The sequence below is a fragment of the Hibiscus syriacus genome, unplaced genomic scaffold, assembly GCF_006381635.1.
Source record: "Hibiscus syriacus cultivar Baekdansim isolate YM2019G1 unplaced genomic scaffold, ASM638163v2 tig00110986_pilon, whole genome shotgun sequence".
Lineage (NCBI taxonomy): Eukaryota > Viridiplantae > Streptophyta > Magnoliopsida > Malvales > Malvaceae > Hibiscus > Hibiscus syriacus.
In genome coordinates, this window is record NW_024062940.1 from 191,883 (window position 1) to 216,818 (window position 24,936).

General features: G+C 37.9%; 4 protein-coding genes and 1 pseudogene across 4 annotated transcripts; 4 read left to right on the plus strand and 1 right to left on the minus strand.

Moving 5' to 3' along the window:
• Positions 1–9,744: 9,744 nt before the first annotated feature.
• Positions 9,745–11,749, minus strand: LOC120148757 (aldehyde oxidase GLOX1-like). The gene is made up of 3 exons (XM_039161785.1): positions 11,355–11,749; positions 11,108–11,268; positions 9,745–11,018 (listed from the first exon to the last, which is right to left on the minus strand). The coding sequence occupies exons 1-3, from the start codon at positions 11,709–11,711 to the stop codon at positions 9,827–9,829; spliced, it is 1,710 nt and encodes a 569-aa protein (XP_039017716.1). The 5' UTR covers positions 11,712–11,749; the 3' UTR covers positions 9,745–9,826.
• A 494-nt stretch (positions 11,750–12,243) lies between these two features.
• On the plus strand, positions 12,244–13,362 carry LOC120148749 (elongation factor Ts-like). Its single transcript, XM_039161777.1, has 3 exons — positions 12,244–12,250; positions 12,723–12,809; positions 13,061–13,362. The coding sequence occupies exons 1-3, from the start codon at positions 12,244–12,246 to the stop codon at positions 13,360–13,362; spliced, it is 396 nt and encodes a 131-aa protein (XP_039017708.1).
• An 807-nt stretch (positions 13,363–14,169) lies between these two features.
• Positions 14,170–15,617, plus strand: LOC120148737 (annotated as a pseudogene).
• Positions 15,618–16,166: 549 nt separating this feature from the next.
• LOC120148729 (protein tesmin/TSO1-like CXC 5) lies at positions 16,167–21,539 on the plus strand. The gene is made up of 8 exons (XM_039161760.1): positions 16,167–16,846; positions 17,163–17,267; positions 18,151–18,328; positions 18,459–18,818; positions 19,083–19,174; positions 19,251–19,345; positions 19,966–20,364; positions 20,707–21,539. The coding sequence occupies exons 1-8, from the start codon at positions 16,536–16,538 to the stop codon at positions 20,964–20,966; spliced, it is 1,800 nt and encodes a 599-aa protein (XP_039017691.1). The 5' UTR covers positions 16,167–16,535; the 3' UTR covers positions 20,967–21,539.
• Positions 21,540–22,869: 1,330 nt separating this feature from the next.
• Positions 22,870–24,880, plus strand: LOC120148750. The gene is given in 6 exon segments (XM_039161778.1): positions 22,870–23,484; positions 23,552–23,604; positions 23,662–23,765; positions 23,902–24,110; positions 24,112–24,752; positions 24,843–24,880. Coding segments are annotated over 6 exon segments (1,419 nt in total). The 5' UTR covers positions 22,870–23,110.
• The last annotated feature ends 56 nt before the right edge of the window (positions 24,881–24,936 follow it).

Here is a 24,936-nt window from a genome sequence, read left to right on the forward strand (position 1 = left end):
AAATAAAGTCAGCCTGGCCACTACAATTGCTTCGAAGCTTTCACCTGCTCAAAGATAATTGTTTGAGGAAACCTGCTTCGGGCCATGGCTGAGAGTACAGCATCCGGGTGGAGATGCTAATTTGACACATTTATGGCTTCAGACCATGACATCAAATCTACCCGACAGTATACAACGTGGTGAGGAAGAGATTTGGTTTCATTTTCCACCAGCGTATACTTGTTTTGGGCGGAAGGAGTTCTGCTTAATCACTGGTCTACGATTCGGACACGATGATGTAGGCCGGTACACTCGTCATATCGCCCGCCCATCATGGTTATCCCGGGTTTTTCCGGATGAGTCAATGGAGAAGCCGAACCTACATGTCGACGACCTGAAGAAATTGTTTAATAAGAAAGCTGGTTTCACTCGGATGGATGACGTCGATGTTGTCCGAGTATGCCTTCTACTACTTCTGTATGCCGGCTTTTTAGGCAGAGAGGCCAGACAACCTATTCATCGGAGCTAATAATATTGGTAGAGGACCTGAATGCATGGAATCTGTTTCCGTGGGGTTCGTATATATGGAAAGCTACCTGGACTAAGTTGTCGTCTGCCTTTGATGACCGCAAAAGTTTGCGGGGCGATGGGTCCAAATACACTTTGTCAGGCTTTGTTTGGGCCTTTAAGGTAAGAATTTCTATATAATGTTTCTAAAATTATAATTAATTATTTAATATTACTAATTTTGTTATTATATTGTTTGTAGATTTGGATATTCGAGGCTTTCCCCAGCATGCGTACATATGCAATAAAAACGTCAAATGATATTCCCAGGCTATATTCCTGGAAAGAGGAAAACTCTGTTGGATTGGGAAGACTTAATACCATATGCGACAATAATAATAAGTTAACACAAATACTTTCATATAATATATAAACAAGTTATTAATAGTACGTTTAACTTTGTTTGAGTTTTTATATTTTAGGAGGCCAACATTCCATTACAAAGACTGACACCCACGGAGGAGAGCTTGCCACTGATTGGTGGCAAGCTAGTCAGAGTTTTTTTGATGGCACGGATGATGAGCAGCATCCACTTCCTCCAATTCGAGAGCCATCACCTCACCTAGAGCCATCACCGATCCACCCGACTATACACCTCTAGAACGAGAGCCATCACCTATCCCGTCACATCATCGAGCCTCTTCTCCACCATCACCTCATGATAGGCGACCGGCAAAGATGCCACGACTCCTATCTCCCTGTTCTCCACCTCCACCTCCACGGGATGAGTCAAGGGAGTTACGTGATGAGGTCAATGCCTTGCGTGAGGAGATCGGTACTCTACGCGATAACGATGGTGCATGGCGTGTGGAGGTGTCAACTTTACGTGGTGAGGTTGCCGCTCTACGTGAGATGATAGTATCGTTGCAGAATGAGGTTCATACTCTACGCAACGAGGTAAGTTTAAGATTTTCCATATTTAACTTAATGATAAATTTACTCGTAATTTCACTTAGATTAGCCATTTCACTTAGATTGCTTAGTTAATTTGTTCGGTTGCTGCCAATTCTGCTAAACTGTGTATTCTTTAACACTGTGAAATAGTATTTGTCTTTGTTTTGTCTTTTGGTTGAAAGTAAATTTGTTCGGTTGCTGCCAATTCTGCTAAACTGTGTATTCTTTAACACTGTGAAATAGTATTTGTCTTTGTTTTGTCTTTTGGTTGAAAGTAAATTTGTTCGGTTGCTGCCAATTCTGCTAAACTGTGTATTCTTTAACACTGTGAAATAGTATTTGTCTTTGTTTTGTCTTTTGGTTGAAAGTAAATAAATTTGTTCGGTTGCTGCCAATTCTGCTAAACTGTGTATTCTTTAACACTGTGAAATAGTATTTGTCTTTGTTTTGTCTTTTGGTTGAAGTAATGCAATCCATTCAAGTTTCAATTTGCAGAAGAAGAAATAGTTTACTTTCGCAACACGAAACTTAAAATCGCAACGCGAAACCAAAATCGCAACGCGAAATGAAAATCGCAACGCGAAATGAAAATCGCAACGCGAAATGAAAATCGCAACGCGAAATGAAAATCGCAACGCGAAATGAAAATCGCAACGCGAAATGAAAATCGCAACGCGAAATGAAAATCGCAACGCGAAATGAAAATCGCAACGACAGAATCGCAGCGATTCTGTCGTTGCGATTTTCATTTCGCGTTGCGATTTTGGTTTCGTGTTGCGAAAGTAAACTATTTCTTCTTCTGCAAATTGAAACTTGAATGGATTGCATTACTTCAACCAATAGACAAAACAAAGACAAATACTAACTTCAGGGTATTAGTTTGAAACATATTTTTCTTTGTTATCTGATGCATTTTGTGAACTATGATAGAATAATGACTTGGGTGAATACAATGCAAGTTTGAAACATATTTGTCTTTGTTTTCACTGTTTAAATATCATGTCTGTTTATTTACTGATTTTTGTATTTAATTATTTAGCGCCCGATAGAGTGGATGCTTTACGTCGGGTTATGCTTGCACGACGGAGTTCACGCATCAGACAGCGTGCACGTGCTATTAAGTCTCCGTACACCCCAATAGTGCGAAGACACCGCAAGAAGAAGCCCGACTCGCCTGTCATCCCTCAAGAGTCCACTCCTATCGTTGAAGAGGCCCCCCTATCATTCCTCGAGAGTCCCCTCCCACCGTTCAAGAGGCCACTGTCATCATTGAAGAGGTCCCTCCCCCATTCAAGAGCCCGATTCACATGGCGTCATATGTAGGCTTCTTGAGAAACCCTCTGACGTGCCGGACATGATGGATTCAAGTTGGCTCTCGTATGAGTTACCGGCCAGTACCATACCGGTATCTGAAGAGGAGAGGGAAGAACTACCGGACACAATTCTGGATAACACCCTTTGGGCTAAGACCGCAGTTGATTTTATCTACATGAGCGGAGCCAGGGGTGTTTCACTGACATATGCAAGCTCACCGATGATATCTATTTGTTGCTTGATCGGTCTTGGTGGGGCGTATTATTAGGGGTCGAAGACAATGGCTATTTCGATGGGGGGGTAAGTCTTATATTTTTCTTGTATTTCAATTTGATTAATTTTTTTTTTAAATTTATGTAAGTCACTAATATATGTCTTTTTTTGTAAAACAGCATATCGATGCGTGGGTGACACGTCTTCTAATAATAAGAAAACTTAAGAAAAATAAAAATATACGATATACAATTATGCCGACGTCTTTTCACGCCGTTCACTTGAAGAATGCACGAGATGAATCATTTGATTTGGGCAATGGACAAGCTAAACTTTATCCTGCATGGTGGGAGGTCGATAAGGTTAGTATTTATTTTAGATTGAGTTTAAAGGTTTTATGAAATAAGTGCGCAAATGAATGAATTATACTTATGATTGCAGGTGTTTATCCCTGTTTGGAACGTAAACATTGGATTCTCGTCGAGCTTCAGCTCCCATCCCTTAAGACAATAGTGTATGACAGCATGATAAATTACATATCATTGGCTGATTTAAGAGATGTTATTAAGGGATGGAGCTCTCATTTGGCTAAATTCTTGGATGCGATCAATTATTGGACTCGTTCTGGAAACAAGAAGCCAAAGAAGCTCAATATTACAGTTATTAGAGACGAGACCGCGCCACAACAAACGAGCGGAGCTAGAGGAGATTGTGGTCCTCTCGTATGCTTGGCGTTGGAGCGTTTGACGACGGGAAGCATCAAGTATCTACCTCCCACCGATAGAGATAGAGCTGCAGTAGGCTTGTGGTTTCGGCATTATATGGCTAAATCGATATATACGAGACGCTGCCTACCTGCATCCGCGTTATAAAAATGTCTATAAACAATTGGTAAGTTTATATACTTTTGGTTTGAAAATGTTTGGTTAAGTACCTAGAATTCAATAATTTGCTGTTTGTAGGTTTTAGATGTGTAGAAAGTGTTGTTTGAGCAAATGTTTGGTTTCTGCAGGTTAATCTCAGAAGTGAACTGCGTGAAAATGATGTATGGCTGCAAAAGTTGATTCAATAGTTTAATTGATTGTTTTTTGATTGTTTAATTGATTTGTAAAAGTTGATTCAATAGTAGATGATCGGAAATAAGAATTATTGCTTATTTTTTGATTGTTTAATTGATTTGTAAAAGATGATTTGTATAAGTTGATTTGTGTAATTGATGCGAACATAATTCTTATTTGTGCTTGTTTAATTGATTGAAATGTAATGGTTGATTTTGTTGATTTCAATCTGCATTATGTTGAGGCAAAAATGACTATCGCAATGCGAAATGAAAATCGCAATGCGAAATGAAAATCGCAACGAGAGAATCGCAATGCGAAATGAAATCGCAACGAGAATCGCAATGCGAAATGAAATCGCAACGAGAGAATCGCAATGCGTTTATAATTTCGCATTGCGATTCTCTCGTTGCGATTTTCATTTCGCATTGCGATTTTCATTTCGCATTGCGATTCTTTCGTTGCGATTTTCATTTCGCATTGCGATTATCTCGTTGCGATTTTCATTTCGCATTGCGATTATCTCGTTGCGATTTTCATTTCCGCGTTGCGATTTCATGTTGGGATTTTCATTTCGCATTGCGATTCTCTCGTTGCGATTGTAATTTCCGTGTTGCGATAGTCAAATGCATGCCTAATAGTGATAACAACTGAATAACAAGGTTGGTTAAGTCAAAATGGTTGGCCTGAGTCATTAATTCAACTGAAAATGTTAAAAGTTCACACATAAAATCCACATAATACAACGTTTGCATTTAAAAATCACCTAAGTTAACAGTCCCAAAAGGTGAAGCCAATTGTGATTGGGATTTGGAAGATGATTGCCTTTTGCTTGACACCATATGAGCTTTGGATTTTGATGAGGATCCATATTTTGGTAGAGGAAAAGATGATTTTGATGGCACTGGTGATCCACATGTCAACCTTGTATGACCACTTTCCTTGCACCGACTACATGTCGATCTCTTCTTCTCTTCACCCTTAGACGGTATACGATCGTGACTTTTGGTCGGCCAGGTAGCCTTCTGTCCATGGCTGGTGGCAAAACTTTTGTAAGTCATCTGGTATGTCCCACTCAGAAGGATGTGGAATAGGGTAGACAATCTCGGCATAAGTCTGTCGATAAACTTCTGTAGTGTAGCAATCCATAGCGTATGCGCTTGAATCATCTTGGTTTAAATGAAGAGCAACTTTTATAACATGGCCACACGGATAACCAGATGTTTGCCATTTCATACAACTACACGTTTTTGCATTTAGATCGACTAGCCCATTTAAGTTATTATCCAGTACTTGAAACAAAGTGTTTGAACATGGTTCAACTCTCCATGACGTTGACTTCACAACACGTTTCGTTATCTTTTTTTCAGTCCATGGTGTAACACGATGTTCCAATGTTCCTGTAAATTTAAATAAACAATACTTAGTAAAATATAAATATGATAAGTTACGAATTCAAAGAAATAATACCTGCATGGTTTCTTTTCTTGTAGTACCACTGTTGAATAGAGGCTCGAAAAAACTCCATTAACATAGTAATGGGTAATTTCCGGGAATGACGACTTAGAGCGTTGATTGATTCTGCACTATTAGACGTCATGAAACCATATCTTGCTCCAAGTTGATGTACTCTTGACCATCTTTCAAACCCGACATCTTCTAGTGTTTGAGCACACTGAGGCAAAACACGTCTTAAACAATTTATATGCTTATTGAAATCCACTTCCCGATAAGCTTTTACAGCCTTCCAGTATGTCCATTTGTGCTTTTTTATACCAGCAGACCTTGATTTTAGATTTCTATACAAATGAACACCACAAAGTCCATGAAAAACATCTGGGAAACACCTTCTAACAGCGTTGTCAATTGAGTTTGCCCTATCGGATATGATTGTCAGATTGCTAATAGGACCTATGCAATCCCTAAGATGCCCCATAAACCATGTCCATGAATAAGAGGTTTCAGATTTGCCAACCCCGTAAGCTATTGGCAATATCCCATTGTTAGCATCCATGGCTACTGCTAATAAGTTTACTCCAAGGTATCGACCTTTCAAATGTGCTCCGTCAACTATATAACTGGGCGCATGCAAGTAATAACGAACGAATCTACAAAATAATATACACAAGAATATAATCATTTAAATGTGAAATGCATGTAACTAACAAAATGAGTCAACAAAATTATATTGATTTACTAACCGTAGCACCAATGGCGATAAACAGCAACTCAAAGCGTCCATCTCTATCTGTTTTGATATGAGTTACCGACCCAGGATTTTTCAGCTTTAAATTGTGACAATAAGCCGGCAGTTGGGCAAACGATGCTTCTGGCGACCCCCTCAACAATTCCAAGGCATAACATTTGGCTCTCCAAGCTTGAGAATATATATACTAATCTTGAACCGAGCATTCATGTCAGTCATAATTTCATGTCCCCGATATACCCTGCCATTCAAAAACATTAACTCAGCCAGAAAACCACCCAACACCTTTTTGTTTGCCTGTCTATGGTGAGGAAAAACTTGGGTTCTTGAACATGTATGTTTATCAATAAAAGTCCTAACTTGAAACATTTCGCAATCTTTTATTCTCTTTGCAATCATACGCCACGTACAGTTTTTGTCAATCATACACCTTGTTTCGAAATGATCTTTGCTTGATTTGTTAACTTTTAGTTGATAGCCATCTTCCACACATTTCGTATACAAAGCTATCTTCAAGTCTTCCTTTGTATCAAAACAATCATCTTTCTTGATACGAATAACTTTTGTGTAACAATCAACTGTTTTCTTTACCAACTCTTCTTCCGGTATCTGAAGTAATTCTGGCATATTCCAGTTATACGCCCGTGGCATTTTCTTTTCTTCGGGGACTTTTTCTTCTTCTTTTTCTTCTTCAGGATTATATGAATTACAGAATGGATGTTCAACATGTTCATTCACAGTCGTAACTTCCTCCTCATTATCATCAACAATACATTCTTCGACAACGGCTGTTTCATCATCAAAATTCGGGTATTGACCAATATCAAAATCATTACACGCAGGGTCTGTTTCTTCTTCTGAAACATCATCAAAATCCGTGTATTGACCAATATCAAAGTCCGGATATTGACCAAGACCAAATTTCGAATACTGACTAGTACTCACAATTTTTTCTGTTGGCTCATCATCGTCTAACTGGTCAATACGAAAACCGGAATTTGGTGCTGAAAGTTGATTGGGATTTGGATTAGAGAAAGGTTGTGGGTTTTGAGAAAAACTTAGTTGATTACTACCCGCTACTGACCCAACAATACTACTTCTAGGTTCAACAACATACAATGTAACATCATCTTGTGAAACACTAATGTAAGCAATGAATCGTTCAACATCTTCATTGTCGGTTAACAAATAAACTTTACCATTTCTCTGATAAGATAGCCTAAATCCACTTAGGGGCTCTAAATTCAATTTATTTGAAACACGTAGCATTAGAGTTTCATAAGTTAACTTTTGTAAAGACAATTTTAGTTGAAGATTCATGGGTAAAGGCATATATTGTAAAACACCATGAACATTATCCCATGACCCTCCAAAACAAATCTATCCAAACATGATCAACATTAGATGATTTCATGGTTGTAAATTAATTTACTAAACAGACGAGCTGCGAAACTAAAACCTGTTGCCGGATTGGGAAGGATGTCGTTGGATATAGGAACGGATGTCGCCGGAGAGAGTGATAGATGGAGATGGAATGAGTTGCGATTTAGGGATTTAGTTATGATTTCAGTGTTATATACCCAAAATTTCAGTGTTGTGATTTACAGATTCTCGTTGCGATTTACGGATTATCGTTGCGATTTACAGATTCTCGTTGCGATTTATGGATTATCGTTGCGATTTACAGATTCTCGTTGCGATTTACGGATTATCGTTGCGATTTACGGATACGCGTTGCGATATACGGATACGCATTGCGATTTACCCATACGCGTTGCGATTTACGGATACACGTTGCGATTTACGGATACGCGTTGCGATTTATGTGTTCGCGTTGCGATTTTCATATTCGCGTTGCGATTTTGGAAAATCGCAATGCGAATTTGTACTATCGCATTGCGATTTTCAAGAATCGCGTTGCGATTTTGGAAACTGATTTGCGATTCTGGGGATCGCGTTGCGATTTTTATTTCGCGTTGCGATTTTGTTGGTCATTTTGGCAAATCCAAAAAAAGTTGGTTAAAATCGTATATTATAACTTTTTTTGGTCACTGAGGCGATTTTCTCTTAAAAATATACACCAATACATGTTGGCTTACGCGTACACGCCAAATGACAGTAAGACACCACTGGCTGTGCCTTTTGCCTGCCTACCAAACATCACAACGCCTTGCTTGAGCCGCCAACATCCATTCTTATCATGTCGTTCCACACATATGTAGGCTGATCAACAAAATCGAGAAAATTGAAAAATTGACACGAATCGAGTAAAATGGTTCGGTTCGATTTGGTTTTCGGTTCGGTTTAAAGGCTTTATTTTTTTGATTCGGTTCGGTTCGAGTTTTCCATATTGAATCCATTTGTTCCATATTGAACCGAATAGGCAATTTTTGTAAAAAAAATTATAGTTTCAAGTGATTTTTTTATTGAAAAACCGATAAACCGAATCGAACCAAACCGAAAAACCCGAACCGTTAAAAAAACCGAACCGAATCGAAAAAACCGGTTTCGATTTTTTTCAGTTTTTTAACTATTCAGTTTCGGTTTAAATATTAAAAACCCGTTTATTTCGGTTCGATTCAATTTTTAGTAAAAAACCGAACCGAATACACCCCTATACATATGTACCAAATTTGACGTAAAATCAAGCATCATTTTCGTAGTGTTAGAAACAATATTCATATTTACTTATTATTGTTATTGTTGAACGTGTTTCGTGTTTATATATATATATATATATATATATATATATATATATAGAAGTAAAGTACATAAATGATTCTTCGATTATATGATATTGTTTTGTTAAGTATCTCGATTATTAAAAGTTACAAAATATTTTTTTATTATAGAGTGTTTCTTTATTAAGTCCATCGACTATTAAAAGTTACAAAATTATCACCCGACTATTCATTATGTTCCATCTTGTTATTTTTCTTTAAAAAATTGACGGTTGTTTAAGTTTGACGTTAATATGATAAATGAGATATGATAATCTTTTGAGATTTTGGAATCATATTTTATCATATCACAGTCAGTAAGTTAATGTTCAGTTAAGGATACCATCTATTTTTTAACGAAAATGGACGAGTTTGAAACATAATGAATAGTTGTGTGATCATTTTGTAACTTTTAATACTCGAAGGACTAAACAAAGTAACACTATATAGTCAAATGATTATTTTGTGACTTTTAATAATCGGTGACTTAATAAAGTACCCAATAATCAGGAGACTATTTGTGTTCTTTGCCCTATATTTTAATATTTATTATGTTTTCTTATGAGATAATTTCTCAATAAAATATTTTAACTTTTACCGTCTAAACTATTATAAATGATGTCATTATAATTCCATAATATATTATATTTTGATTGTCATATTAAAAAGTTACCAGGAACTGTGTTAATTTACACATTTATTTTGATTGATTTAACTTCAAAAGAGTAAAGAAATACAAAATATCGGTGCCCATAAAAGGCAAAAAGAAAAATGAAAAAGAAAAGCAATAGAGAGGAATTAGATGCAAATTTGCATCTCAGTGATGAGACATTGGATTTAAGTCTTTGTTGAACCGGAGCTCTAAACGAGAGGGCTTACTTGTTCACGTTAATCCACATGGCACGGCGGCAAGGCACCCCATTATAAACCACGAAGAGCATGTAATAACCGGGCGGAGCGACGTTGCCGTTGGGTGCTCCTTGAAGAGAGATGACGGAGACGTCCTTTGCGTCTTTGTCTTTTTTCACATCGGAAATTCCCAGCCTAATCATCCTTTGGTTCATCGAGATACCGTGTGTCGTAAATGGAGGATTGTAAATATTCACTTGAAGCTTCTGCATGTCAAGGTTCTCATCGCCACCTTTGACTTGCAGCTTGAATGGCATTCCATAATTGATCCTCTTGGCCTTCTTATCGTATACAATCTCGGTTCGGAAACGGTCCAACGCTGGATCGAAGTAATGCGGCGAGAATTTTTCGACACGGGTCTCGGTCGGGAAGAGGGCGACATCTAAGTATCCGTCGTTCGTGTTGCTTCCGGCGATGAGGATTCTAGCGTCGGGGAGAACCGCCGACGTTGAGTGGTACATACGTGGAATAGTCGAAGGATTAAGCTCTTTAAAACTGGAACTGGCGACAGAATACAAAACGGGGACCAGATTCGGGTCCCTGGCATTTTCCCACCCAGCGGAGCCACTCTTGGCGCCGTTGACGAGAAGCACATCTCCAGTCGGAAGAACCAAGGCGTCGCCCAAAATACGAGGCGATGGCATTTGCAGGATCTTCCAGGTAGCTTTCTGCATTTGGCTGATATCTATGAGACCACAGTCCTTGGTCGCCGGGGGAAACACTGGGGGTCGAGTTAAATTCGCCAACGTAAAAGCGTTATGCGCAGCGCCGCCGCATACCAAGACTTCGGCCGGGATGACGGAACGTTTCTCGTCGGGTTGAAGCGTTATCGGAAGCATACAAGAAAATCCCGACGAGGGATAGCTTCGAGCACCGTTAGGGAGGACTGGGAACTCGTGGACGATCGAGTTAGTCTTCGGATTTAGGAGGACCGAACGGTTGTTTGCGAAGATAAAGAGGTTTCCATCTGTGTGTAGATAAACAAAAGGGTACAAATTGTTCTCGACGGGATCGTGGGTTTCGCGAAGGAACTTGAAATCGATGACTTGGTTTTTGGTGTTGCGTTTGCCTTCTGTTGGAACGAATTCGTACGTCGGGAAATCACGACCGCCGAACACCATGAATCTTCCGTCGCCTAAGGTTACTTGTGTAGCATACCTTCAATCGAAAGTGACGAGATTCAAGTGTTTTAAAAAATCCATCAACATTTATCATTCAAGTTTTTTTTTTAAATTAAAAATGAGTACCATCTTCCATTTCCAAGCGTGCCTGGGTATTCTTTCCATGTGCAGTCATCACATTTATCGAGAATTCTGACCGTGTCGGAGCCGTTATTAAACCCACCGGTGCTTACTAACCGTCCCTTCACGTCAAGGGCACCGGATGAACACCAAGTATCGTACTTCAACTGTTAAAGAAAAGATTATTTAAAAGATAAAATCTCTAAAATTCTCGATTAAAACAAAGCATGCATGGGGAGAGCTAAAACCGTACCCTGAGTGGCTTAACCTTCGTTGTTTCAAAATCCATGAGAACCGAATGCGCGAAGCAGTGTTCCTCAACGAGACTTTTGGGTACAACGACGTTTTGGCAATGCGGGTCCTGAAACTTCAATCTCGATGTCTTAAAGATGGTGGCATCGAACATCAAAGAGTTGTTCGTCTTGGGGAGTAGAATCAAGTGCATGGCCGACACACCGGAATTCTGAGAAAACAGCTCCCACTTCCCCTTATAATTAGTCTCGGCACTGGCGGCAATGCCTTTATTCCTTAAGTTGACGGAGGCGAAGAGAAGAGGGACGATCATACATAGGCCTCTCCACAACATCCCCGTCGCCGTCGTGATTCTCATGTTTTATTTTTATTTTTATTCTTTGTGTTTATTTCTATTGCCTGTGGATGGCTTTGTGTTGGTGGCTATAGGGTTTATTTGCCTTCCTTTTTATAGGTTCTGCATTGGCTATTAATTCCCAACCAACAGCTGATTTGGAGGAAAACTTGAGAAAAACTATGCATAATTGTAGAACAAACTGCTCTTAGATAACCAGGTGGGTGTCCTGTTTGCCATACACATCGATTCAATGTCCCTGAGTTTACTCTCCAAACTATTCCTTGTAATTCCTTGAATCAATGGCTATTTTGCACAATAGATCTATGATATTTATTCTCATTTAAATTTTTCAAAAAATTTGATTATTTTTTGTTAAAATAATCATTTTTATATAAAAATCGTTAGTTATAAATTATATTGGTTGTTAACGTGATATTATTTTAATATATCTAATTATTTATATGTCATATGTGCTCAAGTACTAATGTGATACATTTAATGCATGTTTAGCGTTGATGTAAAAATATCAAGTCAACAATTAAATAAATAAAAAATGGCCGGTCATAAATAAGTATTGATTTGGTTAATTAATATCTTTCATATAAAAAATAGGATAAAGTCCATAAATAATCCATCGACTATTAAAAATTACAAAAATATCACCAAACTATTTATTAAGTTCTAAACCTGTTCTTATCCGTTAAAGAATTGACAGAATTCTAAGTTAAGTGTTAATCTGCTAACAGTGATATGATAAAATATAATACTAAAATCTTAAACGATGATCATATCTCAGTCATCATATTAAATACATTAGACATCAGTTAAGAGAACTTGGGGATACAATTTATCACTATTTCCTATTGCTGATTTTGTGCAGATATAGTGGAAAACAATGCAAGCCCTGATCCATCATAAGAATCGGTCGATGATCAGATTAAGTCTTCGGGAAGTGAAGCAGTTGAAGAAGAAGAGAATCAATCTGAGGATACCAAGGAGGAAATGCATATAGAGACACCAGTTTCTTTTCAGAAATCGAAGAGGCAGACCCTGCACTTCAAAAGAATGATGAAATTACTGATTCAAATGGCTCCATACCCGAGGAAAATGTGACTAAAGGTTTATACTTAGTTTGAAGCTGTAAGAATGTGTTGTTTGCCTGTGCTTTTCAACATGGGGGTATACTTCAAAGATGGGAGATAGCCACTTAATGATAAGAAACCCCACAAAGTCTTGCACTTTTAATAAAATATCGTGCCACGTCAAATGCGACATTCAATTTCGACTGCGCGTGTGTTGAAACATTCATGATATTTATATTTTTTGACATTGATCATGTGTCCCTGTATTTTATTCATATTCATGAACAGCAGCAACTGTATCACCAGCTCTAGTAAAGCAGCTCCGTGAGGAAACGGGAGCAGGAATGATGGATTGCAAGACAGCACTCTCGGAGACTGGAGGGGACATTGTTAAAGCCCAGGAGTTTCTTCGCAAGAAAGGCTTGGCAAGCGCGGAAAAAAAGGCCAGTCGAGCCTCAGCTGAAGGAAGAATAGAGGTTAACTGCGACACGGATTTTGTCTCACAGGGTGACATTTTTAAGGAGCTTGTAGATGATCTTGCCATTTTATTCCAAATGAACATTCAAATTCTTACCATAATTCAGAGTTAGGTGAAAAGGGCTGAAACTCTTCAATGCAGAGGAGAATTTGCTAAGCCATTAATGGAGACCAACAAACCTTGCCTTCATACATAAATGCAAGAACACAAAAGTCACATCCAACGGTCCACCTTTTTTCAATAAAAAAATTGAGTACTTGAGGACTAAAAAAAGGATAAACTATACATTTAGTACATATACTATTAGTTTTGATATGTTTTAGTACTTAAACTTTCATTTTTTTTCTAAAACCATATCTATCGTTTAGTTTTCATTTCATTTTAGTACTCGCGTTAAGTTAAATACCCAAACTATTAATTTTGATCCATTTTAATACCTAAACTTTTAATATTTTCAAAACTTAATGTTAATTTTTGAACAGAGTATTAAAATAAAACTAAAACTAAAATTTTTAACGGCATATACTAAAATGAAATAAAGACTAAATTTTATATATGATTTTAAAAAAATTAAAAATTTAAGCACTAAAACGGATCAGAACATATAGCTTAGATACTAAACACTTAATTTAACTAAAAAGATACTTTTTACACACGGTTACTTGTTACAACCATTATCAATGTGTTGTTTTTACAACTCTATATTTATCAACAGGGATCAAGGCAATTTAATGGTGAGATCTTGTCCTTTCCTACATGATAGAACGACAAGAGGATGTAAACATAGGTTGTATTAAATGAATCCAACGGTCGCATTCATTTCAAACAACTGTTTAGAAATCGGATGTATTAAAGAAACCATTCCCCCACAACGGTTGTTTTGTCTTTCCATTTGGAGCATAGATACCGTATAATATATATATAGTTGCTTAGCTGAAGAAGAACTATTTGTGAACGAAGTTGCAAATTTTTGAGAAGATGAGTGCTTCAAGGTTCATTAAATGCGTTACTGTTGGAGATGGAGCTGTTGGAAAGACATGTATGCTCATTTGTTACACCAGCAACAAGTTCCCAACTGTAAGAACTTTCTTTGTTTTTTACCTTGAAGTCATTTCACTATCTTGGGTTATTTTACTATCTGGGTTTCTTTCTCCCTTTGTGTTTCAGGATTATATACCGACAGTGTTTGATAATTTCAGTGCCAATGTGGCTGTAGATGGGAGCATTGTTAATCTGGGTTTATGGGATACTGCAGGTCTCGTTTTGAGTCGTTTGCTGTGTTTGGATGAAGGAAAAATCTGGGTTTTTTTTCTTTTCTTTTCTGATTTGTCTTCTCCATTTTCCATTAAAAAGGTCAAGAAGATTATAGCAGGTTAAGGCCACTGAGTTACAGAGGTGCAGACATATTTGTCTTAGCTTTCTCATTAATCAGCAGAGCGAGCTATGAAAATGTTCTCAAGAAGGTTGTTGTCTTTGCATTTTCCTTGGAAAAAAACGTTGTTAATACAATCCCCTAAAACCCCATTTTAATCTGTTCCACAGTGGATGCCTGAACTACGTCGTTTTGCTCCTAATGTTCCGATCGTTCTGGTCGGAACGAAGCTAGGTAGTCCGCTATTCGTGACCATGTTCGTTTAATGTTCATTCAAGTACTTTTGAATAATGCTTTTTCCCCATATAAATCAGATCTTCGGGGAGATCGAGCATATATTGCTGATCAAATGGGCTATGATATTATAACATCTGCTCAGGTATGCTCTTTCACTTCATCTTTACCATGGTTCCATTATATCGTACGATAGCAACCGAAAACGTAATCGTAATTTAAAATAGCTTATCCGGACATAAATGGTTTATACAGGGAGAGGAGCTGCGGCGGCTTATGTTGAATGCAGCTCCAAAACTCAGCAGGTGAATTCGATGTCATCTATGGTCATGGCCTTGTAAATGTACACACCCTTCATGTTTTAACAGATATACAACTCGATCTTTATCGATGATTTGCATCAGAACGTGAAAGCCGTTTTCGATACCGCAATCAAGGCGGTTCTTCAACCTCTGAGGAAGAAAGAGGCGGCGAGGCAGAAACGTCGCCGCCCTGTTCCATTGCGTAAGTGTTCATGTCCGACAAAGGCATGTTAATGGTTATACACATGGTCGTATATGTGTCGAACATGAATACTTCGAACCAACGGCACATGAATAAGATCATTTGCTGTGTCTGTTTGCAGGTGTTTGATATGCGGACGATATGGTGATTAAACTTGGGCACGGTTGTCGTCGTCGAAAAGGGTTGTGAATCGATGGCATGGTGATCGGAGAGATGAAACTGACAGGAAGAATGATGGAGGGACATGTATTTATTAAAGATAATATTGTAGTAAAATAGAATGTTATATCTTTAGGGATGATATTTCGACTCGAATTTAAGAAAATCTCGGAGATCTCTTACGGAAGTTGATCTCAATCTGGTGTTGGGGTAGCCTACTATCTTACCTCCCCTTACCCCATACATATGGTAAAAAAGGACAACCATTTTTTTTAATTTGACCTGATCTGATATAGTCAAGTTTTTCTCTTTAAAAATAGTTCGGATCAGATTTTGTAGAGTGTGAGTTCGGGTTGGATATAAAATTAATTTATATAATTAAAAAGAAACTAATTTAAATCAGTTTCTATAGTATTGGGACCTTTCTGGTATTTTCACCAAAAACTTTGCGTTTAATCAGATCCAACGCTCACCGGGGCTTCCACACTCACTCCTATGAATTTCAACCGTCAGATTAGTTCTTTCTACGTGAACCGTCAGATGCGAAAACCTGTTCGAATCTCACCATTCAAAAAAACACACAAAAAAAGAAAAAAATTGAAATTTCAAAACTCTGCAAGAGAGAGGGAGGAGAGAACCGAAGAAGAAGAAGAAACAATAGCTTGAAATTTATCTATTTTCTTTCTTTGTTTTTCAATATCCGATGCTTAGGAGAAAGCTCTAGCCTTTCTCTTTATCTCTCTCTCTCTCTATGCGTCGATCGGAATCAAAAGTTTCTTTGTTTTTTGGAACTTCGAGGAGGAAATCTCGAGCTTGGAGAAATTTTGGTGTTCGCTTTTGGAATTTTAGGTCTTGGAGGTTGTGGATTGTGATTTGGATCTAAAAGAGGTTGAATTCGAGTTTATTTAACGTAATTTGTGAGATCATTCGGTTGATTTTCAGCTTTGGCTGTGTAGGGGTGATTGGAAAAAATATTCGAATTTGATTCCTTTGAAACTCGAATGAGTTGGAATTAGATGGGGGAAGGAGAAGGAGGTGAGTTCCCGCCAAAAAAGGTACAATCCGATACGGCAGGTTTTCCGGCGAAGAAGCTTGCAAGGCAGCTGGATTTCACGGCCGGTTTTGGCGGGGTTTCTTCTGGTGGTGTAGTTTTACCGGAACACCAGCAATCGAAGCTAGAAATAGGTGTCGCTACGCTTTCGGCTGCGGCGGCTGCTACAGTTACTCAGCAGCAGCAGCAGCAACAGATAAAGCTACCGCAGACGGTGGCGACCTCTCCAGTGGCCCCTGTGCAAGCTCCTCTTACTACAGAAGCGTCGAGAGTTCTGTAAGTTTTTGCGATCAAAATTTGTGATTTTCTTCTTCTTTTAGTCTGTTATTTTGAGGATATTAATTTATTTCTTTTAATAAAATTAATCCTTTTTCTACATTTCCTTTCCGTTTTTGAGAGAGTAATGATAAGTCTCGGTTACGGTCTTCCCTCACATTTTATTTTCACATGCTTCAAAATTCGGTCTTTAGTTTCAGTTATCATTTGAATCAAACTCTGGTAATTTTGTTTAGTTTTTATATGTCGTTGTTTTAATGAAAGTTAGTTGCATTACTCAAACTTTATTATTTCTCATATTTCTTGCTTGCTTCAGAAAACCAGATTCCCCAAAAGTAAAACCAAGAGCAACTGAACTCAAAGATGGTACTCCAAAGAAGCAGAAGCAGTGCAACTGTAAACATTCTCGGTGTCTGAAACTGTAAGTAAATTGACTAACATACTCGTTCGGCTTTAGTTAGCAAGAAATGTTTAGGTTTGGGCCATATAATCTTGTGATCATAATCTTCAAAATGTTTTGTCCCTATTATTTTGTGCTACTTTAAGAATCTCACTAATATGACAATTTCAAATAATGTCTATTTGATCTTTTCCTCTTTCAATTCTTTTACAAAAAAAGTATCGAATTAGTTTGGAGAATATAGAAATACTTCCGAAGATGAGTTGGTGTTGAATATAGTAATACACATTGCCATGAATAGGGGAGTTCAGTATTTCGTATGTGTTGCAGCGTTGTCTATGTTTTAATGGAAAGAATCCTACAACAAAAACAATCAAGTAAATATCCTTTCTAACTGTATCAATATTAACTTCTTCAGGCTGATAAATTGTAGTTCCTAGCTTATAAGTTTGTTCTGCGTCAGTTTCCAAACCCTTTCAATTTAGGTTGGTTTGCCTCAAGTAGCCTCAAAATGCAAATAGTGCAAGTTGTAGGAATATTATCACCTGAACTAATTGCAGAAATAGGGGGAACATCCGTTTGATTCTAGAAAAGTCCAGTTGTGCCTTGCTCTATGAAAATTGTATATATGTTTCCAACTCACTGATTAGATTCAGAGTTTATGTATGTTCTATATGTTAAGAAGTGTGCATGAGAGAAAGTACGGTTGAGTTATGACTTCTATAGGCAGCATCTGCGCAGCTTGCCTGGGCATTTATGATGGTACTGTTTGTTTTCAATGATTCATTTATCGTGTATGATTTTTCTGTAAATACAGGTAATTAAGACATTTTTTATGCTAATGATAACCCACATTTCTGATGGTATATGATATAGAAAGTTAATAATCTACCTAGTTGATCAGGTACTGTGAGTGCTTTGCATCTGGGGTATATTGTGATGGGTGCAACTGTGTTAATTGTTATAACAATGTTGAGAATGAAGCTGCAAGGAGAGATGCTATTGATGCAACTTTGGAGCGTAATCCAAATGCATTCAGGCCAAAAATTGCTAGCAGTCTGCATGGTGCACTGGATAGCAGGGTATACTGGTCACTTTTTTTTTTCATTGAACTTACACTTATGAAATACAAACATACCCTTTTGTACACTATTTTGATAGAGCTTGCTGCCATTGGCATTCTCATATGGACTAGTTTTGAAATATTTTTAGGAAGATCCTGGGGAAGTTTTAATATTGGGAAAGCACAACAAAGGATGCCACTGTAAGAAATCTGGGTGCCTTAAAAAGTACTGTGAGTGTTTCCAAGCCAACATTCTCTGCTCTGAAAACTGCAAATGCGTGGACTGCAAAAATTTTGAGGGTAGTGAAGAGAGACAGTCTCTGTTTCATTGTGACCGTGCCAACAATTTGACATATATTCAGCAGGCAGCTAATGCTGCCATAAATGGAGCTATTGGCTCCTCTGGTTTCGCTTCCATTCCAGTATCTAAGAAGAGAAAAGGCCAGGAACTGTTCTTTCAGTCCACTTCCAAGAATCCATCTGTTCACAGGCTTGGAAACTTCCCGCAGGTAAACATCGTTCATGTGTATTTATTGACATTTGTCTTCGGAGAAACTTTCTGAATCATATTTCAGTTACCTTGATTCTAGCTAATCTTTTTTTGTTCTAATTAAGAACGATTGTTTGCTGAAATTTTCTATTCTCATTCTTTCGCCACTGCTGACAATTGATTAATTTACCATAGAAGCTTTCTCATTCTCATAATTTCTTTCAGTTTCTGCTTCTTCAACTTACATTTTCAGCTTTTTTATTTTATTTTTTATTTGAGCCAGGAAACTCATATCAGAGCTTCTGCGCCCTCTTCTGTGCCAGTTTCCAGTTCAGGTACAACTGCTGCGGTAGGCACATCAAGATTCACGTATAGGTAAATGGAGCGTCTTGATAAAAATATTTTTATGGTTCACTTGTTCAGGAAACTAACTAATGCATTTTCGTGGAAGGTCTCTGTTAGCGGACATCATTCAGAAGCAGGACTTGAAGGAGCTCTGTTCTGTTTTGGTAGTTCTATCCGGAGAAGCTGCAAAGACACTTGCAGGTATATGGGAATACATGGAAAACAATTTGAATCCCTAGTCTAAACATACAGTCTCTAATTCATGACATACTTATTACTTTAGTTCTTAATTCATGCATTTGCATCGTGCTTATTTACGAGTAAACAGTGTGAAGGCTATCATGCATGTCGACCAACTTATGCTTGCTTTGCAGTTATATTCAGCTCTATTTTTCCGTATAACGATGATTTTCTAATAGAAACAAAGAAAGATTAGTGTCATTACTTATTTATTTATTTATTTATTTATTTTTCTATGTAATGAATAAAGTAGCGCTACAACTTTTGTTTCGAATTAAGTCATATCAGCGCATCAATTATAATTTGAGATTTTGTGTCAACAAATATTGTATTAAACTGTTTTGAATATTGATATTGATGTTGTTTCCTGAAATCATTTCTGTTACTTCAGACCACTCCTGTCCTAGTGAAGTACTCGTAAGAAATAATAGTTGGACACTTGATGTCACTTGAAGGATCCCATTTATCTTGGTTTTAAATCTGCTTTAACGTCCAACTTTTTAGTTAGTTAATCGAAGAAGTTAACCGATGTGCCTATTTTTCAGCTAATGGGTCTTCCCTTAATTTATGTATACATTCAGATCAGAGAAGTATGATTGAAAAGCTGGCCGAAGATCAGACCGAAGCCTCCCTTGCATCATCCACTCAAGACAGGCTGGAAAGCCACAAAGATTCCGACGCTGAGAAAACCATGGCTGATGATTGTTCAAGTGCAAACCAAACTGATAAAGCTGGCCGTGAGGATTCCTGCTCAGATGACGCTGATACGCCAAAGCAAAGGCCTTTGTCTCCAGGAACTTTGGCTTTGATGTGTGATGAAGAAGATACAAGGTTCGTGGAAGCTCCCTCTAATGGAATCACAGGCAACGGCTGCAGCACATCTTCACAGATGATGGAGATTTATGCAGAGCAGGAAAGAATTGTTTTGACAAAGTTCCGGGATTGTCTCAATAGGCTTATCACTTTTGGAGAAATAAAGGGCAAGTTCCCCTCTCCCTTCTCTGAAAATTTGATTCACGTTTAATTATATTTTGCGCATATAAAGGGAAGAAAGCTCCAAATGATGAAACCATCCCCAACTTTCTCAGCAACTAGGAGACGATTGCTTTAACAAAATTTTCAAAGACACTGATCGATATTCAATTTATGGATTTCTAAACTCCATGAAGCTATGGTTGAAGTGGAAAACCTATAAATTTATCAATAATGGTGGCAGAGTGGATTTTTTCAATTTATATATATAATTTATTTTCTGGTATGTTATCTCTTTGTCATGCTTGAGCTATTGGGAAATTGACGATGCTGCTCTATTTCAATTACAGAAACACAATGTTCATCATTAGCTAGAGCAGAGACAGGTAGTCAAAGAAGCCTCGGTAATAAAACTGAAATTGTCAGAAACGAGACTGGGAATCGACAAGGATCCGTTACCAATGGAGTTCTGGAAAATTTTAGTCTGCCTACAGTAAAGACATCTCAGACGGCTGCTGCAGTAGTTGCCGCTGCTAACAATGATCTTCAACGGTCTCCATCCCTTCCTGAAAACAGGGTTGCTAAATTGAAAAACGAAAAACAGATGTAAAGATCTAAAATGCTGACAACTGGCACAAGGTATTATACTTCACTATTGTTCCACCCTTTCCTCCAGATTTGATGCAATGTAAAGGTATTGTGGGCTTCATTATTGGAACTAACCGGTGCTCTGATTAATTTCCACCATTATCAATAAATTTATAGGTTTTCCCATAGCCTCAGCTCATAACAGTAGGTAGCAAAAAAACGAAGAACAGTTTTTACAATTCTTCATGGAGTATATATAGCTTAGAGTCCTTTCCAAGAGAAAAAGTTGATTAATGGTTATTCGGTGAAATGATCGAAAAAAACACCTGTGGGAATTATTTCTTGTATCTGGGTGCTATTTGCCCATCTATTCTTTCAGGGACTCTTTTATAGAATGGAATCGCATCAACCATTAATGTATTTTTCTTATAGATATAATTTTTCATAGGTCACTGTTTAAGAATAAGGAAAGGGTTTCTGATGCTCTTTTTAAGAATGTTACATGAACCAACTAAGATAGACCCGAGTCCATGTTTCTCATTGTTTATATGTACAGTGTTCTTCAGAAATGAAAAACTTTGACTCTTTTTTAGTACTATGGCTGCATGGTCTTTTATTATCGTATTGGTTCGGTTCTTGTCTCTATTATCATAGATAATTTTGACAGTGAAAGAGACTTTGTTGAAAATTTTGTCAGTTGCATGCCTCATCTCAATGTGATTGTCTTAAAGAAATCTATTTTTCAATTTGTTTAACATTTCATTTGAAATGAGGGCTAAACGAAGTACAAATTAGAGAGTATTGGAACAAATAAAAGTATAGGGGCTAATTTAACAATATTAAACTAGTTTGAGGGTTTTTTTCTAGTTTAGCCTATTAAATAACATGATCAAACTTTCAAGCCATCAAGATAGATTTCTGGTACATGAGCTATCTTGGGCCAGTCTTCTCCTATTACCATTTTTCATCTGCCTGGCTTTCAAAGATGATAGATTAGGACATCCTAATCTCCTATTAAATAACATGATCAAACTTTCAAGCCATCAAAATAGGACAGTGCCCTATCTTCAATTTTTGCAGGGAACTGAGCTGACTGAATCCCTCTGGCAAAGATGATAGATTAGGACATTTCAATAGCTCAAGCTTTCAAAGAGATTTACATTCTTCGAACCAATCAGGCAATGCCGTGAAATTGGGACAATCGTCGATGTATAAATACTGCAGGGAGGTCGCGGACTGGTGAAGCCATCGAGGCAATGCCACCAGCTGCTGTAATTCTCCGAGTAGCAATGAACGGAGTCTCAACGTGCAGTCCTGGATGACCATATTTTGGCTAATTGCAAATAATCAATTTATCTTGCAGGTAATACTAAAGATATTATATAATTAGTGGTTAAACCCTGGCAGGCTTTATCAGTTTATTCCATATTCCTGAACTGAAGTTTTAGAAAGTTTTGGCATAATATCTGAAATGATGAATGTCATCAAATATGTTATTCTTGGATGACCAAAAACCGTTGACTTTTATTGTTGAAGAAGTTCTACCCGATTTCTCCTCCTTCGAAGACCAAAAATCTAATAAAATCGTGATCGGTTAACGAACGATCGACGATAAATTAAAATTTTATACCCGCGAACTCTAAGATGAAAATCTTGATCTCACACGATTGTGATGGTGAAGACGACAACTGTAACATATAAGGATGATGATAAGGATTACGACAGCGGCAATAGTCGTGATGAAAAGGACGCGATAATAGATTAATATTAGGATTTGAGGATTTTAAGGTTTTTTGTAATTTAAAAGAAATTAGAGTTTTTTATAAATAATAATATTTTTTTAATTTTTTTATAAAAAAAATAAAATCATCAATCATAATTGTTGGCTCTTCGCTGCCGCTTTTCTCTGGTGGTCCCGGATTTTCTTCGGCCTTTATCCTCCTCTCCCCTCTCGACTCCTTTTTGGCTCCGGTCAGTTTGGCGCCATCATCCAGCTATCGGAAATTTCTCCGTCGTCGATTTCGCCCCATCTCTGAGAAATAAGAAGGCCAGAGAAAAAAAAAGGAGAAACTTGAAGCTACTTCAGAAGAACCCAAGACCCGTAAAAGAGCTAGACAAAAGGTTGAAGTTATCATTAACAAAGCCTTCTTTTCTTCTAACATTGGGATGAATCCCCATCCGATGGGAAATCGGAAAAGGCTGTGTTACCTCTTGGACAAACTTGTAAAGAAACATGATTGGGGTGAGGCAAGTGGAGTCTTGAGCTTGTTGCTCAGGGGTACTTCCAATGATTGTTCTGCCGATTTGAATCGCCTCAAGTACTCTGTTTCAATTAGGCTTCTTAAGAACACAGATGGGGATAATGTTGATCTAAGAAGGATCAGGGACATCTATGAGATTTGGATGAGCAGAATTAAGACGAAGACTGTCGAAGTAGAGGAGCAAATCGCACTTCATTTGTTCATTTTTTTGTCTTGCACATGGGAATCTGGGTTGGGCACATCAAGCTGCTTTAAGCTTAATGAAAGAACGTTACTTTAGTGGCCATTCAATGTCTAATTTGGTCATGGGCTTGACATTCTCTCAGCTTTGGAATTCCAATCTCAGTGACGAGGTTAAGTTGAGAGATTCAGACCAAGATTACTCCCCTCAGCTATCAGGCACTGCAGGATCGAAATCAAGCAATTAAGTTGTTAACTCGGTCGGGAATTATGCAGCTTATACTCGTCACGTCGTTACTTCTCGATATGATTCAAAGACATTCATGAATGGTAAAAGATACAGACCGGTGGCCGATAGCAACCTACACGGAGACGTTCCTGTGCCGATTTGAATTGATGCACATCTCTTACAAGAGGTTGAGCCGCTAGGCTCCTACCGAAACTCTGCTGAAAATCAAGCTGGTTTATATAATGATAGTGGCTATACATGTGATCCTTCGGTCTTCTCTGCCTTAGGGTCTAGAGTCATGGTTGATGCCCTTAAAGTTGCCGTATTCTAGTGAGAACTTTGTCTATGTGCACAGGCAAATGCTTAATAATCATTATAATGATGCTGTGAAGTATCTTTGGCTTGCCCTACAATGTGAACCCCCTTTGTCAGCTGCCTTACTTCCTTTGGTACAGTTACTGCTGATTGGAGGTCAAGTGAATGAGGCTCTAAGTGAAGTCATAACACGGCTTTCCGTTTCGATTGAGGGCTAGTCTTTTAGAGTATTTTTATTCTCACGACTCTGTCATGCTCTCTAATTGTGTCGAGGAGATTCTGAAGGATCCGACATGCTGCCACTCATTGGGAAGGCTTGTCATCATGCATCAAAATGGTTACTATAGTCTGGATTCTCTTGTGGAGATGATTGCTTTGCGGGTCGAAGCTACATTTCCGGAGTCCGATACATGGAGGGAGTTTGCTTCATGCTTCCTCAAACTGTATCAATACGAAGAGGATCTACTGTCTATATGTCTCAATGGAGACGAAGGTGAACGAAAAGCAAATCACTCTGCTTATTATACAAGGATGCCGATAATATTTACCGAGGTAAACGCGAGAAAAGCTTGGAGATTACACTGCAGGTGGCGGCTAAAACAGATACTCAAATCCAAAATCGTGTTGGGGATGATGGAGCTCTCAACTTACAATGTAGCTTGTGCTGCCCATTTGTATGGTGAAGAATGCCATTATGTTGTAAAGGCATTCACTCTTTTACAAGATCACCTTGAGAGGGATCTTTGTGAATTCTTAAAATTACATTTGGAGAATTCCATCCGACTAAATGTGAAATTACAAGAAATTGAGGATCGAAAAAATTGTACATTTCTTTTATATTTATGTATAGTACAAGTTTAGATTCGTACCGACAAGAGATACAACATTAAAACCCAAGTGTGTTTGCTTGCAGATGCAATGTTTATTTTGCTAAATGTTCGGTCAGGATGAAGCAAAGGCCTTAAAAGTTGCTTCACCTAAAGTGCTGTGTTGTTTAATTCACAGTT